Genomic DNA, 14,464 nt, shown 5'->3' on the forward strand with positions numbered 1-14,464 from the left:
GTACTAGATAGTTTACATTTTATGAGGTTTTTACATTGAACATAATCAACTTTTAACTGTCAGATAAATGGGTTAGGGTGAAAACTACACCTTCTGAAATGAAGTGGAGTAAGTAGTACCATAGAAAAAATACATCAATACAGAAGTACAATACTTGAGTTAATGTGCCCAATTACTTTCACCACTGCAAGATACATTCGTTCATTCAAAGTAATTTTCAGTATGAGTCAACAAAACCTACTCAAGCCCCCTATCCAAAATGCATGTCCAAACTCAGAAGTGATGTAATACATATTCATAATGTCTCATACAACATTTTAATGGATTTTATTTAAAGTAGTAAGATAAGATGTAATTGATTCCCAGAGGGAAAATTGGGATGTTAATGCAGTGCAGGAAACAAGGAAGAACTAGGAGCAATAAACAAAATGAAGTCAAGTAAAAGGATTCCAATCTATAAACATTATGAACATTATACAGTACTTAGACTTTATACATGACCCAGGTTCTGGTAGATGTAGCTATAGTTGTATCTGCACTGAATACTAAACATTATTTGAATGAGGTAAAACTATTAGAAGTTTGTTTGGAGGTTTGGATAACTCCTAAAAATAGTGGATGAGGTATTATTTTATTACGGATATACAAAAGGAAATTCCTTCATTCAAAACTTCACTAAATTAGAGGTAGTCAGCAGTGGCTATAGTTGTATGTATATGTCATACAGGTGAAGTAAAGAATACAAATATAAATAACATATGCAGTGGTGTAACAACACAAGCCAGCTACATTTCTATGAATTGTTGTCCCTGTGCAAAAGTATCTGCAAGTTCAATTAATGGATGCTGAGGATGAATTAATTAATTTTATTTATATGGCATCTTTCATGCACAGAATAAAGTGCTTTACAATTCAGCAGCAACATTAAAAAAAATACCAAAACACAAACTTAAAACCATAAGCATAGATATGGAGGAAGAGAGAAAATAAGAACACTGTTACTATGTATAAAATAGTATTTACATAGTTTCTTTGGATAAAAGAGAAGACTGTATATACAATAATGAGAGAATATAACAACATATATGGCTACATTAAAAAAGATACGTTTTGAGTTGATTGAAGGTTTAGATAACTCCTAAAAATAGTGGATGAGGTAGTCCCTGTACAAAAGTATCTGCTAGTAAAATTCATGGATGCTGAAGATGAATCAATGAATTAACTTTATTTATAAGGCACCTTTCATGCACAGAATACAGTGCTTTACAATTCAGCAGCAAAAATTAAAATACCAAAACACAAACTTAAAACTAGAAAATAAGAACACTGTTACTATGTATAAAATAGTATTTACATAGTTTCTTTGGATAAAAGAGAAGACTGTATATATATTCTTTAAAGAATAAACAAAGAGATAATATCATAACAGATAAATGGCTACATTAAAAAAGATACATTTTGTGTTGATTGTAATTGTCCACTGAGGCTGCAAAGCTCATCAAGGCATGTAAGTTTAGGTTAATCGTTAAAAACAACCATGGTGTTTGTATTTTCCTTTTTTTAATGTGCTGTCAAGGACGTGCGCGCTCCAGTCCCTTCAGTCTCTGTGAACGCGAGCACCGTGCGCGCTCCCAACTGAAGGCGAATGCAGTAGGCGACGCAAAAAAAAAAAAAAAAGAGACAAGACTGCCACACAGTTTTACCTCCACAGCACAGCACACACAAGATCATAGTTTAGGAGCGGAGATTTCACGCCCTGCTGGGTCCATGTTACCACCAACAGACTGCTGAGGATTCCTCCCCGAAGCTGAAACAACAGAAGTGAGTATTATATTGCGTGTTTTTTAATCATGAAGCCGGTGAAAAGAGAGAGAGAGGAAGGTCGAAGGAATCTGAAAAATGACGATGTGGCTGTGAATTTGTGCACCTCCTTTTTTTTTTTTTTATATGTCTCAAAATGGCGGATAGGCCGCTTGGACTGGACTGGAGCAACAGCAGGTACCTTGTTGTCAGTGGAGTTAAAAAAAATACAAAACAATTAATGTTGAGTTTGACCTTTTGCTAAAGTTAATTGTCGCTGTGTGAAGTTTTAAAAACGCTTACAATGAACCTGTGGTTTATATTGAGAGAGAGAGAGAGGGGAGAGGATAGTGGCTAACTTTCTGAGTTGCTAACTTGAGCTAACATTAACTTTAGCCCAACATTTAGCTGATGATAGCTGCATATAAACACCATTAAACTAGTCAACGGTCATGCATAACATTACATTATAGTTGCATTTGGTGTCCAATCCCCCCCAATAATTAGCGTTTGGTAATATAATAACAAGTAATAATTAGCATAGTGTGGTGCAATCGCAATGTTAAGTGTTGAAACCACTGCAAATATATGTGTGTGTGTGTCTCAGTCTCAACATGATGGCACTGCTGACATCTGATGTAATGTGTGTGTGTGTGTGTGTGTGTGTGTGTGTGTGTGTGTGTGTGTGTGTGTGTGTGTGTGTGTGTGTGTGTGTGTGTGTGTGTGGATAATTGTGGTTTATTTGGTTTGTATTGTTAAATCGACGCAGGCTCACATCATCTGCAAAAAAAAGGGCGTGCTAGGAGGATTTTCGTCATCTGCTTTGCTTTTGTATGATTTGTCATGCAGATTATTGTTATTATTGCTATTGAACTACAAACAAGCCTATTTTATTTTTAACATGACATGCCGTGTGTGTGTGTGTGTCCCTCCCCACCATGCTCAGCTGAATCCCCCCTCCTCTCTCTCTCTCTCTCTCTCTCTCTCTCTCTCTCTCTCTCTCTCTCTCTCTCTCTCTCTCTCTCTCTCTCTCTCTCTCATCAATCATCCCTCCTGCAACTTGCCTCTCTGCTTTATGCGGGTTTGTTGGCTCGGTGTGAGAAAATCAGGGTGGAGCACATCATCGGAAGCCACCCGTTTTGTATGAATTGCGTTTTCCTGATGATTCATGTGTGTGTGTCTGCCTTGTTTGTGTGCCTTTACACGTTTTCTCTCTCTGTTTTTTTTGTGTGGATCCATGATTGAGCAATAGAGGAATTTGTGGATGGAGGAGGGCTCACACCGAGGGATGAAAGCTTGTTCATCGTTGTGTTTTGAATCCTCTCTTTTAGATGTAGTTTCTTTTTTCTTTTTGGGAAGCAGCACCTTGATTTTAGATTTATAGCATTGATTAAAAAAATAAAGCCAAGGATCATTGGCTGGTTTTACGATCTCTCAGCCACGCCTGTAAGGACTGTGCTGCAGCTGATCATCTGGATCCATTGGATATTGATTAAGGTGTTTATTTTTGAAAACAGTGATCAACAAGGCAATATCCTTAGTGTTTTGACCCGCCTGCTCTCCTCTCAGGTAAGAGTGTGTATTATTAGACAGTTGTGCCTTTTTTTCTATAAATGATTAAATTGAGTATACTCATGTAGCACTGATGCCTTTATGCCATTTTAAGTAGTAGATGATTAACATCTGGCCACCTGTGGGCGATCAAAGTGTGGTGACTCCTTGGTTTTCCTTTCAGTTTAGGTGGAGTTAGTTTGCTAAATGGCTCACTCTGTTATTTGAAGATTAGTGTATGTCTTTATCAACCCTTTTATCCAATATTATTTACTTAGTAACGCTCCGTCCTCACAGTTGTTCCTCAAAGTAAGTCGATTCTCTTGTGTTTTTATGAATTTGTGTATTTTTTTATGTGAATGCTTTGGTGTTTTTTCTAAACTTGAAAAACTACAGGAAGTATAATGTAATCTATGACAGCATGTCATAAAGGCCAGAGCTACAGACTGAGCATGATGTTGAAATGGCTCTAAGTTCAAACTACAATGCACAGTGCATGAAGCCGACTGACACTGTACATTGTTAGACGTTTATCAGTGTTGGACTTCTTGAGGGGGAATCCACGTTAAGAACAGCAGCTCTGTTTTCTGACATGCCTCATTTCACTCCCAGTGACTGTGGTCAGCTGGTTAGACTTGAAAGCTTTCTTAGTCAGTCTCGAGTTTTTATCTGAGGTTGATTTTGAATAAGTGCATTCCCGCAGCCAGGCTCTATTCATGGCCGTCAGCAATAAAAACACAGGAACACCATTTGTACAGTCATGCTAGCAAATGGAGATGCTTCAGCCATTCGCGAGTGCTGCTGTGCTGTCACTTGTTGCCTGTTCAACAATCGTAGAGTAGTGTGCTCCTCTCTGATGTAGTTGGTGTAAAATTAAAGACAGACAGGAGCAGGATTTACAGTTTTGCTGAAGATGCTTCTTATTTATTCTGTGTCAACAGACTATGAAGAGAGTGAGAGGCCGTTTGTATTTGTGACTGTGGGCAGGCTGAAGGACAAATTTCTGTATTCCTCTTCGTCCACGAGGTGACGGCGCCACAGAGGTTGACCTTACTCACAGCCTTCCCATCAGCTCGCTGACTGGTCGTTTATGACTTGCTGCCAACAGCGACTGCCTGTCAGCCCACCACTGACTGCTCTGACATTGTGTTTGAATTAACGCTTTATGTAAATTTTGAGGAAACATTTGACAGCGTTGGCATGAATCTACCTCTTGTAATGAGCTCTGGAGGCTGCTGAATACAATTTTTAACAACCAGTTATAATGGTTGCCAAACTGTGTGTGTGACGACTGAACGGTTTTATTTGAACACGCTTCAGACTTTCTCCAGTATGTCAACAACAACTGATAGAGTCAGCACACATGGTTGTCAAGTCCAAATTTAGAGCTAATTTTAATTTCAACCAGTAACTTGCTGGCATTGAAGCGAAAATGCCTCGGTGAGGTTCAAATATGCCAGAGCTGAACAAGCAGCTGACGGCTGCCAAGTCGAACTTCGCTCGCACTTTACAGCCAATTAAAACATGTATGAATCGGGGAAGTTAACGTGTGTTGATGGGGTTGTTTCTGCCTGTGTGTTTGGGTTGGTTGTCGTCGTTGCTGCATGTGAGCTTCCTGTGTGTGTGTGTGTGTTTTTGGGGGATGTTGACCTCCTAATCAGACCCCTTCATCAGAGGCCTCTTCTGGTAGGATAATGGCCCAGCAATTAAATTAGCAACATGCATTTTCTAGTGAATGAGGTTTTTTCACAGTGTGTGATAATGTAGTGTTGCTGCTTTGGTGTGCTAATGCACTCTCCCTGTCCTTTTATTAGCCACTGAAGAAAAAAACATTATGTTACTTTGCTTTGTGTTTTAATGAGGGTTGGCTGAGTTGTACCAACCCTCATAACGGACGCTGGCACCTTGCAGGTTGTAACGGCCTCAGATGGAAAGCTGAGCCAGACTTACGCTGGGTTTCATTATCAGTTAGTGATCAACTACTGAGATCATCTCTGTCAGAGAGCGTTACCAAAGAAGAGAGATTCACAGAAGCTGCAGATGATTTACAGACGATTCAGCCTTTCTGTCCTGTTGTTCTCACAGTTCAGATTTCTTTTTTTTTCTTTCTTATTATCTGTTTTGTTTTGTTTTTTTAACAATCTCTAGACAATTTGTGATGAATATATTTCTAAATGAGAGCTGTGTACTGAATTATTCATGTTTCCATAGCAGTGGAAGTTACTGTGTCCTCACGGAGAAATGTTGATGCTAGAAATGTGTCTCAATCATGATGTGAGGGGGCGGCTTTGGCCTGGGGATCGTCCACTTTAGTCAGAAGGTCAGCTGTTCGATCCCCTGCTCTTCCTGTCTGCAGGTTGAAGTAGCTTTGGGCAAGACACTGAGACTGTGTGTGTGTGTGTGTGTGTGTGTGTGTGTGTGTGTGTGTGTGTGTGTGTGTGTGTGTGTGTGTGTGTGTGTGTGTGTGTGTGTGTGTGTGTGTGTGTGTGTGTGTGTGTGTGTGTGTGTGTGTGTGTGTGTGTCAAAGTTAAGCTGTCTAATAAAATCTCAACTCTGCAGCAGTCCATTTCAGCTCATTAAACGATGTTTACTAATCTACTTGAATGAAGTTGGATAGTAAAATATCTTGGCTATGCTGTGTTTAGATCACGTGGCAAGTTTTTTCCTGACGTATCAAAACAAGCAACTAATGAAACAATCTAAAAATGGGAGCTTCATATCGTGAGTCAGTTTGGAGCTGTTGTCGACCCCAGTGATAATTATGAAGCAGATTTTTTAAAGTGACGACGCAAAGTTGAAAATCTGAGTTGCTGAAACTCTTGAAAAGGGTTTTACACAGTTCTACACTGTCTTTAATAACATCAAGAAGATGCAGGCTTATATTTTAAAAACATAAAATATGAATCGCAGAAGAATAAACCAACTTTTTCACTGGGGTAGTTTTCCTTCACCAAATTCAAAACTGTGTCAGTCACTGAGCAGAAGACTTTTGTGTCTGTTTTATGTTCAGCTTCAGTTGAGCTTTGTCACCTCGTAAAGACTCATGTTACCTAACAGTGACTCTGCATGTTATGAACAGCAGCCTGAAACACAGCCGCCCTTTACCATTTACTTTCATTCATATTTTTTAAGCAAGTTTGCTTTAGCATGTTGCTCCAGTATTTGCTCCATGTGTGTTAAAATATGACTATAATGTGATTTCCCTGGCGTTGGGAGACTTTTAGGTGAAGTCAGCGACAGAAAATCAAGGCTCTCCAGATTCCAGCTGCGTGAGATGACGTTGTGAGGTCAGCGGAGAAGCCTGAGCTTATGATCATAAATCAGAGGCGATAGTGATGTGGTAACCATCAGCGTCGTCAACACTGCTATCATTGTACATATTCTGTTGAGCTGCTTGGACTCAGTTTTACACTCGTAGTTCGATTTAGACTCCAGTGTTTTTATTTTCCCCCTCCAGCGCTGCATACCACTGCGGTGTGTTATTATGTTTGCAGACGTGGAAGTGTTGATTACCAACAATGTTGTTTACATACCTCGCTGTCATATGTGGCTGAGGGGTGATGTAAATGTATTGTGGTGTTGATATGTTACTTGGCTAGCTGCCTGAAGTGTAGATATATGATCAGCTTCAGTGATGTAACATGACCTGTAGTAGATTTGCTGACACATTAACCAGATGGTTCCTAACATGGTTTTAAAATATAGTTACATGGTTTAATTTTAGTGTTGAGACTCAAACTCAGCTTCTTTTACATGTGTTGGAACAGTTCACGTGCTTGTCTACATATAAACAGATAATGTGTGCACAGACAGTGATTCAGTGGGCGTGGTTCGGTACAGTTTTGACTTGGCATCTGGTTATTGCTCTCTTTAATTTCTATTATTCATTTTGTTTTTAAATGGCATCTTAACAACAAATAACCTGCGAGGACTCATCAGGAAATTAAACATCTCTCAAAGCGGCCGGCGCTGTTTCTGTAATGGGCCCTTTTTTTATTGCACAGTTCCTGCTGCGACACAAAGACAAGAGAATCAATGGGAGGAAGAAGAAGCGTCAGCAGGCAGATTTATAGACACATAGCGGCTGCGGCCCGTTCCCACTTCCATCAACAAACGACCATATTTCGTGCAAAGCCAATAAGCCTGATTATATGTACATGCAAACATTTTGCTCAATACTGCAGCCACAAATGAGATATGCAGAGAGGGGAGCCTCACACTTTAACGGGTACGCACAGCGATGACTGCAGAGCCGCCAACAGCACAGAGGGAAGTATTGATACTGTGTGGTTAGATGCCCCCGTTTCACACTCGATGGCAGTTGTTCAGGTTGATGTAGCGGGCGCACGGATCTATTGTTTGTGCGGTTAAAGACTGAGCCATTTTTAGCTTGTGTGTGTTTGTGTGTGCCGTGGCCTTATTGTGCCACCACGCCGCTGTGACCCTGAACCGTGTCGGTGTTGTTGGGCAACAGCCAGAAAACCCCGAGCGTGCTGTAATCCACACACAGCCACGGACATTTGGACCACTGTCAGGCGGTGACATCAGGGTCCAGTAGTCCGCTGTCAGCCGTGTCAGGTTGCTCTCGGTTGGACAGTGTCAAAGTGTCAAGTATGCAAATAGGCAAACACTAGAGTTTATTTTACTTTAATTCAGTAGGAGGATTAGATCTGCCACTTTCATGTTTTGAATATACAAACCAGGCCTATAAACTGCTGAGCTGTTTGTGTGCAAGCAAATATTTTCCTTACTGGTAAAGTTTGTCCTGAATTTTCCTTCTCTGCAGCTTCTTGGGGAGTTCCTAGTCCTCCTTCTTACTCCAGATGCATCACTGTGTCTCCCTTACAGCAAATTTCAAGCCTAGCATGTTAAGATGTGACCGAAATCACCCCCCCCCCCCTTTAGTATATAGTGCACCTTATTTATGTCAGATTCACTAAAGTCATGCACAGTACAGTGTCCATGGCATTAATACGACTCATGCTAATAATCCCACAGTGCATTATGTCTCATTGTATGAAAGACTGTCCAGTAAGTGATGATTCAAAATGCTAATGACTCATAAGTGTTGAACTCTCAGTTGAATGCTCACTATAGAGTAAACTACAGTCTATTACCCAGTGATTAATGAATGGAGGCGTTGTTTCAGTCACCACTTTTGTCTCCTGTTCTTGTGTCCAGTCAGTTTTGTTGCAGGTGTCCACGACGAGGTAAATTGGCTTTGTTTGTACTTTTGTTTACTGGTCTGGCAGAGATTTAGTTGGCCTGCTCCCAGTAGACTAAGAGGCTTACTGTGGCTCACAGTCTGTATTCTTGTGGGTACCTGCTTTGGTAAAGACTACAATGCGGTGTAAAAATCATCATTGTTAGCCGTATTGCATTTTGTTGACATTTGTTGTTCAATACTCTGACTGTAAATTGATTTTCACACCAGTACTCAAACATTCACAGTGATTTCATTGGGCCAACACCAGGCCAGTCAGCTCTTGAGGAGGTGTCATAATGAGAAGATGGGGTCAGGAAATATTTTATTTGAGGTTTGCATACAAGTGCACATGTCCATTTTAATTCACACATGTTTAAAAAGCCTAAAAAATACAGATATGACAATGTCAGAAAGAGTTTAAACCCAGAGCACAGCCGTTATTCGAGCCCACTCGGCTGTGTCCTGTTTTTCTTCTCTGTTGGCAACCTGGGAGGAGAAGGACGTTGCTCGGAGAATGTGGGTCAGCTCTTGTATGTACACGGAGAAAGGAATTTGCAGCAGGAGCAGACCAGAGCTTTCATAGCAGACGGGTGACATGACGGGCAGATCATGAAGGTAGATAGGAGGAGCGGAGCTGAGAAGCAAATGAAGGAGTGCTTTTATGGAAAGTAGGTGGTTTTAATGAAATGTCGGATGGATGGGTTTACGCTGTGTCTTCATTTGCAGGACATTTGCTGTCAAAGCTTCGCTATGGGAGTCAGATTCTCTCTCTGATAGAAAATACAGCTGTGTTGTTTCCCGCTTGTTACATTTTCCATTGTTGACAGATTCTTCAGCCATTTTATCTGCATATAAACTGCTGCAGGCATCATTGCAACGCTCCTCTGGCCTATAAACATTTTCGTCCCCACCCACTCCTCATGTTATCTGTCATGCATACCTAATGTTGACTTTACCCTCTCTCTTTCTTTCTCCACTCTAGATGCAGTGTAGACTTGACTGGTGACTGGTCTGCAGGCTCTCCACTTCTCTCGTCCCTGGAGTCAGCCGGTTGGGGGGCAGATTCCTGAGTTCCCCTCTCAGTCTGAGTCTCTGTCTGGACAAAACTGCGCGCCATTGGAGTACACAGTTCATCCTCGCCCGTGTTGCTTGGATCAGCACAGCTCATCTCCCAACCGAGGAGAGCGCAGCAGCTGCACAAGATTCACCTTTAACCGACTGATCCCTCCCGGCCCCGCCCACACTGCCCCATCACCATGGTGCTGTCACAACGGCAACGAGATGAACTGTAAGTTGTCAAAACACCTTTCATAGCACGTGGCTTTGAGTTTGAGATGTAAAGACGTTAGAGATTGAAGATGTATGCATTCATACAGAGCGGCTGCACCTGGCCAGACATTCAAAAACATCCTTTGCTGCTGCGTCATGTGATTTCTGTCTTCAAAGTTCAGATTCACCTTCTCACACTAACACAGATTGTTTGCACAGCTGCTCAGCACAACCACATTGTTCTGATGTTACTGTGCAGCGCTCCAGGAATGAACCAAGTTCAGGTGCTTTTCTCGAAATGGTCATGACAGTGTTTTTTTAAGAAGGGGAGATTCATTCAGATTTGTGATTTTATGCTAGTCTTCTAGACATTAAAATATTTCTAGAAGGATAATATTTCATTTTTAAGGCTAAAATAAAAATGTGGATTCTAGCAAGTAATGGTATACCAGTGGCAGCAGGCTGATGTTTGGCTAATTTATAGTTGAGTCTTGTAAGTCAGTCATTTCTTATTCATCCTAATTATAGAGATAATGCCTTAGCTGCTGTCCACACTAACATTTTCTTATTGGTATTTGTTGGATCTTTTATTCCTTTTTATCCCAGAGTCGATCATAGAAAGATGACAGGAAAAGAAGGTTAGATGGAGATGAGCAGCAATATGTAATAAAGGCCAAAAGTGTTTGATGATCAGCACTTTAAACCGGGGAACCCCACGATTAACCTCTCAGTAAGTTAAGGCCATGTGATCTCAACTCTTCTTTTCAGCTTGTGTTTCCTTACTTTTTTTTTTTGCTGGCATAGTGCGGCAGCCCGTGTCGTCCTGACTCATCAAATCAAATAGGAGGAGCCGAACGAGGCGAGCTGCTATCCTGCTGATCTGAATCAGATGTTTCTTAAAGCTGCCCAGTGACATGAGCGCCAATTAAGAGTATCAAAGAGCTTGATGGATGATCGTTACGTGGGCCTGGTGGCTCCACCGAGCTGTACTATGTGTATTTGTGCCCAAGCAAAAAGAGACTACTCCCAAAAGCACTAATACTTTGTTTTGAAAGCCCAAAAAGCAACATTTGTTTTTTTTAATGATAGTAGACAATCTGTTCGCTTCCAGACAAGGATGTGTATTGATTACTAGAATCCGTTTAAATGAGGAAATTTTGTTATTTTTCTCCTTGGTGCCCCTCAGGAAGAATCAATGAGTTCCTGAGCTCCCCTGAGGTCCGCAGCACAAATGTATTGATCCTCAACCTACACGGCCTGCCCTGAAAATGTTCAGTATTCAACATTTGCCTTTTTGTGACCTAAGGAGAAGCTTAGAGTGCTACATTTGCCACAACACAGAGGCGAGAGAATAAACAGAGGTCTCCTGTGTCCTAACTGCCTCTAGTCGCAGCGTATGTTGAATCGTCTCTGAAGTGGCAAAACAGACAAAGAAATGTCTGCACATGTGCTCTGCAGCCTGTGCCGAACAAGTGGGATAAGTGAGACTGTGATAACGGGGGGGTGAGGGGTGTAATTTGGCTCTGCTCAGTCTGTGGGCTCGGTAATTAACCCCTGAGGTGTAGGATAAAAAAGTTCAGGCAGCTCGATGTGAGATACAAGGTCATGAGAAGGAGATGAGATGATCTCGTCGAGCTTCAGTCTTTAAGAACTTCCCTCCGTTCCTGACACACATTTAAACGTACATATTTTAAAAACGCTGTTGAGCTTATTTAGATGTTTGTGTCCGTCTCGCACCGTCACTGAGAAATGCGAACTTTCTCATGACAAGGCTCTCGGCATTCCCAACAGTGTTTCTGTGTTTTTTAGATTAGCACTGTAGGCGGGGTCTGTTGGTATGGGGATCTCCATTGGAATGCTAATCTTTCATTAGCTATTTGCTATTCACAGGAAGCTACCGGGACCCCCCACGGCCCCCTCCTCTCACCCCTCTTTTCTCCTCTGTTGCACAAGTCTGTGGCCCCACAGCTCAACAGGAAACTGCTGTGCCACCATCGCACCACTTGAGCCGCGTTCAAGCATCTGTAGCATTCCTGCCGTCGGAGATGTCACTCGGCTCAGTTGGTGCTCACATTCAGTTTATGGACTATAAGAGATCTCGGAGGTTTCCTTCTTTTCAAAAAGCTAGTTTGACGCCCAGCGGCAGCCCATTTTGAGTCGGGCGATATAGCAGAGGGTGCAATGGGAACAGTGACCGCTTGACTGTCTGCTATTCACGCTAATTTTTCATCCGGCCCCCTTCTTTCTTTGTCAGAGGCTTGTTTACTCATGCAGCAGGCAGCAAACAAATAGATGTTCCCATTGCGTTGAGGCCTCCTGTGCTCACGTCTCACATTTTAAAGCTGATACTTGTGAAACTTGATGAATAAACTGCACAGAGTCTGTCAGAGCTGCACTAACTTTACTTTGAGTGTCGTCAGGAAGAATAAGATTGTTTTATTTTATATATAGTAATAGATAAAGCATATAAATGGCAAAATAGACCAGTAAAGGTTGCTTATTTTTCATTTTTCTCGTTTCTAATGGATGTTGACCCGCGCTTTGACGTCGGACGCATTCACGTCGTATTAGCCCGGTGTGTCTAACAAGAGAAATATTATTTGTCCCTTTTTAAACTGATGCAATTTTGTCAGCAAAGCAGTCAGATGCTGTGATTGCGCAGCATCTTCACAACAACTCTATTTTTGTGAGCGTGGCCAATGAAAAGCGCGTTTGTGTTTCTTTGCAGGGTCAGGGGACTCATCCCTGCTGGCGTGGAGTAAAAATAGACGCAGAACACAAACTATCTGCTCCCCTGAAAGACCTGGAGGCACCCGTGTGCAGATGGGCCTTCGCTTTTTTTCTTTTTCTTTTAACTTTCTCTTTGCTTCACAAAGAAATTCCACTCAGTCGCCTCTGTGTCTTCAGCTTCATGTGATTTTTTTCTTTTTCTTTTTTTGTGCTTTTTTCCTTCGTCCCCTGGCTGTGAATGTGATGACATAACAGATTAAATGCCAGGACCTATGCCAATCAGACATAGAGGTGACTCAAACTAGGTTCAGTGAAAGACTGCAGTTTAGAGAAAGCGCTCTCATCTTCATTTGTACTAAACTGTTCATATGAACATTTACTTTTCCGCTAATATTTCTTTTACAAATTAGCAGTGTTCCCTTCATCCACCTGCGCCCTCGAGCAAATGTGGTCGCTGAGATGTGGTGTTTACGTGTCCTAACGTCCTGGCTACTGTCCCACCTCCCAGTGATCCAGCGTGTGGCTCCACTGCAGATATTTTCATTATTAAGTACTTTTGGACGTATTAATTACAGAATGAATGAATTATCCTGCAGTGAGCTGTTAGCCCGATTAGCTCGTGCTATTAGCTGTTGCTCTAAGTAACCACTTAAGTCTCAATGTTTAAGAATACAGTAAATTAATAGCATTTGGCCAGCTGTCTTCTCTGCAGGCAAACGCAAAAATCCTTCTTCTTCTTCTTCTTTGGATTTAATGGCGGACCAAAAAACAAAATTAAAGGTGCATGCCAACACCTCCTGTACCAAGTGTCTAACATCCTGCTATTCACACAGAGATAGAGATACTCCAAAAATAGAAAAATCAATATGTGGTGGGCCACCACTGATAAATGCATGTATGAAAAACCCCGCAGTTTTAAAAACACAGAGCAGTTGCACCTGATGAGTATTTCTGGTTGGTCATTCCTGGTTGAATAACACCGTCTACAAGAAGGGGAACTGAACCCACCATGTTAAAAGCTTGTATAGAAAAACTCAAACCATCGTGGTCGAGCTCACGTTGGTCTTGTTCAGGATGAGAGTAGTCAGGGTTTTCCTATGAGTGAAATTATTGCTGTGCCTACAAAAACACACGTTGATATTGATTCTGTATGTTGTTAAATCTGCTGACCTTTGCGTAAACCTCTTTTTGAAGTAGTGCTGTTAGTTTTAAGTGTCAGTGAGTTAAAGACAAAGGCTTTACCTCCTTTCTATTATTGCTCTGATGGCTGATTCACACACACACACATGCACACACACACAGAGTTTGTATTGCATGGTGGGTTTTTTTGGTGCTCATTGTACTGAGCATGGCTGGCTGGATCTGCGGGGGGTCCATCAGCAGCATGGATCAGGTCTTTGCCCGGGGACTGACACACAGATGGATTGGCATGTTAATAGTCTGTGTGTGTTGGATCATCACGCGTCAATCATTCACTGTCCCTGTAATAACAGATTGTTATTTTTATGCAGAGGGCTGGTGTAGAAACATGCAAACATTGAACACTTGAGTTTCCACCGGCGTATCTGACAGTAGAGCTGAAATGATTAGTCGATTAATCGATTGGTCAGATAACAGAAAAATAATCTGCAACAATTTTAATAATTGATTAATAGTGTCAGCCACTTTTTTCCAAGCAAAATCCAACTCAAACTCCTCTGGTTCCAGTTTTTTACCTGTGAGGATTTTCAGCTTTTCTCTATTTTCTGTCATTATAAACTAAATATCTTTGGGATTGTTGCTTGAGCAAAACAAGATATTTCAAGATGTTACCTTTACAGTTTTTCCAATTTTTTTTAATAGTTTATAAACTAAACAATAATCCAATAATGAAAAGGATAATGTTTACATGAATAATCTTTTGTTGCA

General features: G+C 41.3%; 1 protein-coding gene across 1 annotated transcript in view; it reads left to right on the plus strand.

Moving 5' to 3' along the window:
• The first annotated feature begins 1,677 nt into the window (after window positions 1-1,677).
• LOC133979945 (lissencephaly-1 homolog) overlaps window positions 1,678-14,464 on the plus strand; it is a 41,884-nt gene continuing 29,097 nt past the window's right edge. The window contains exons 1-2 of the mRNA XM_062418487.1: window positions 1,678-1,821; window positions 9,540-9,845. Of these exons, the coding sequence (XP_062274471.1) occupies window positions 9,814-9,845 (32 nt within the window). The 5' untranslated portion in view covers window positions 1,678-1,821; window positions 9,540-9,813. The remainder of the gene's footprint in view (window positions 1,822-9,539; window positions 9,846-14,464) is intronic.

Source organism: Scomber scombrus, chromosome 5 (genome assembly GCF_963691925.1).
Source record: "Scomber scombrus chromosome 5, fScoSco1.1, whole genome shotgun sequence".
Classification (NCBI taxonomy): Eukaryota; Metazoa; Chordata; class Actinopteri; order Scombriformes; family Scombridae; genus Scomber; species Scomber scombrus.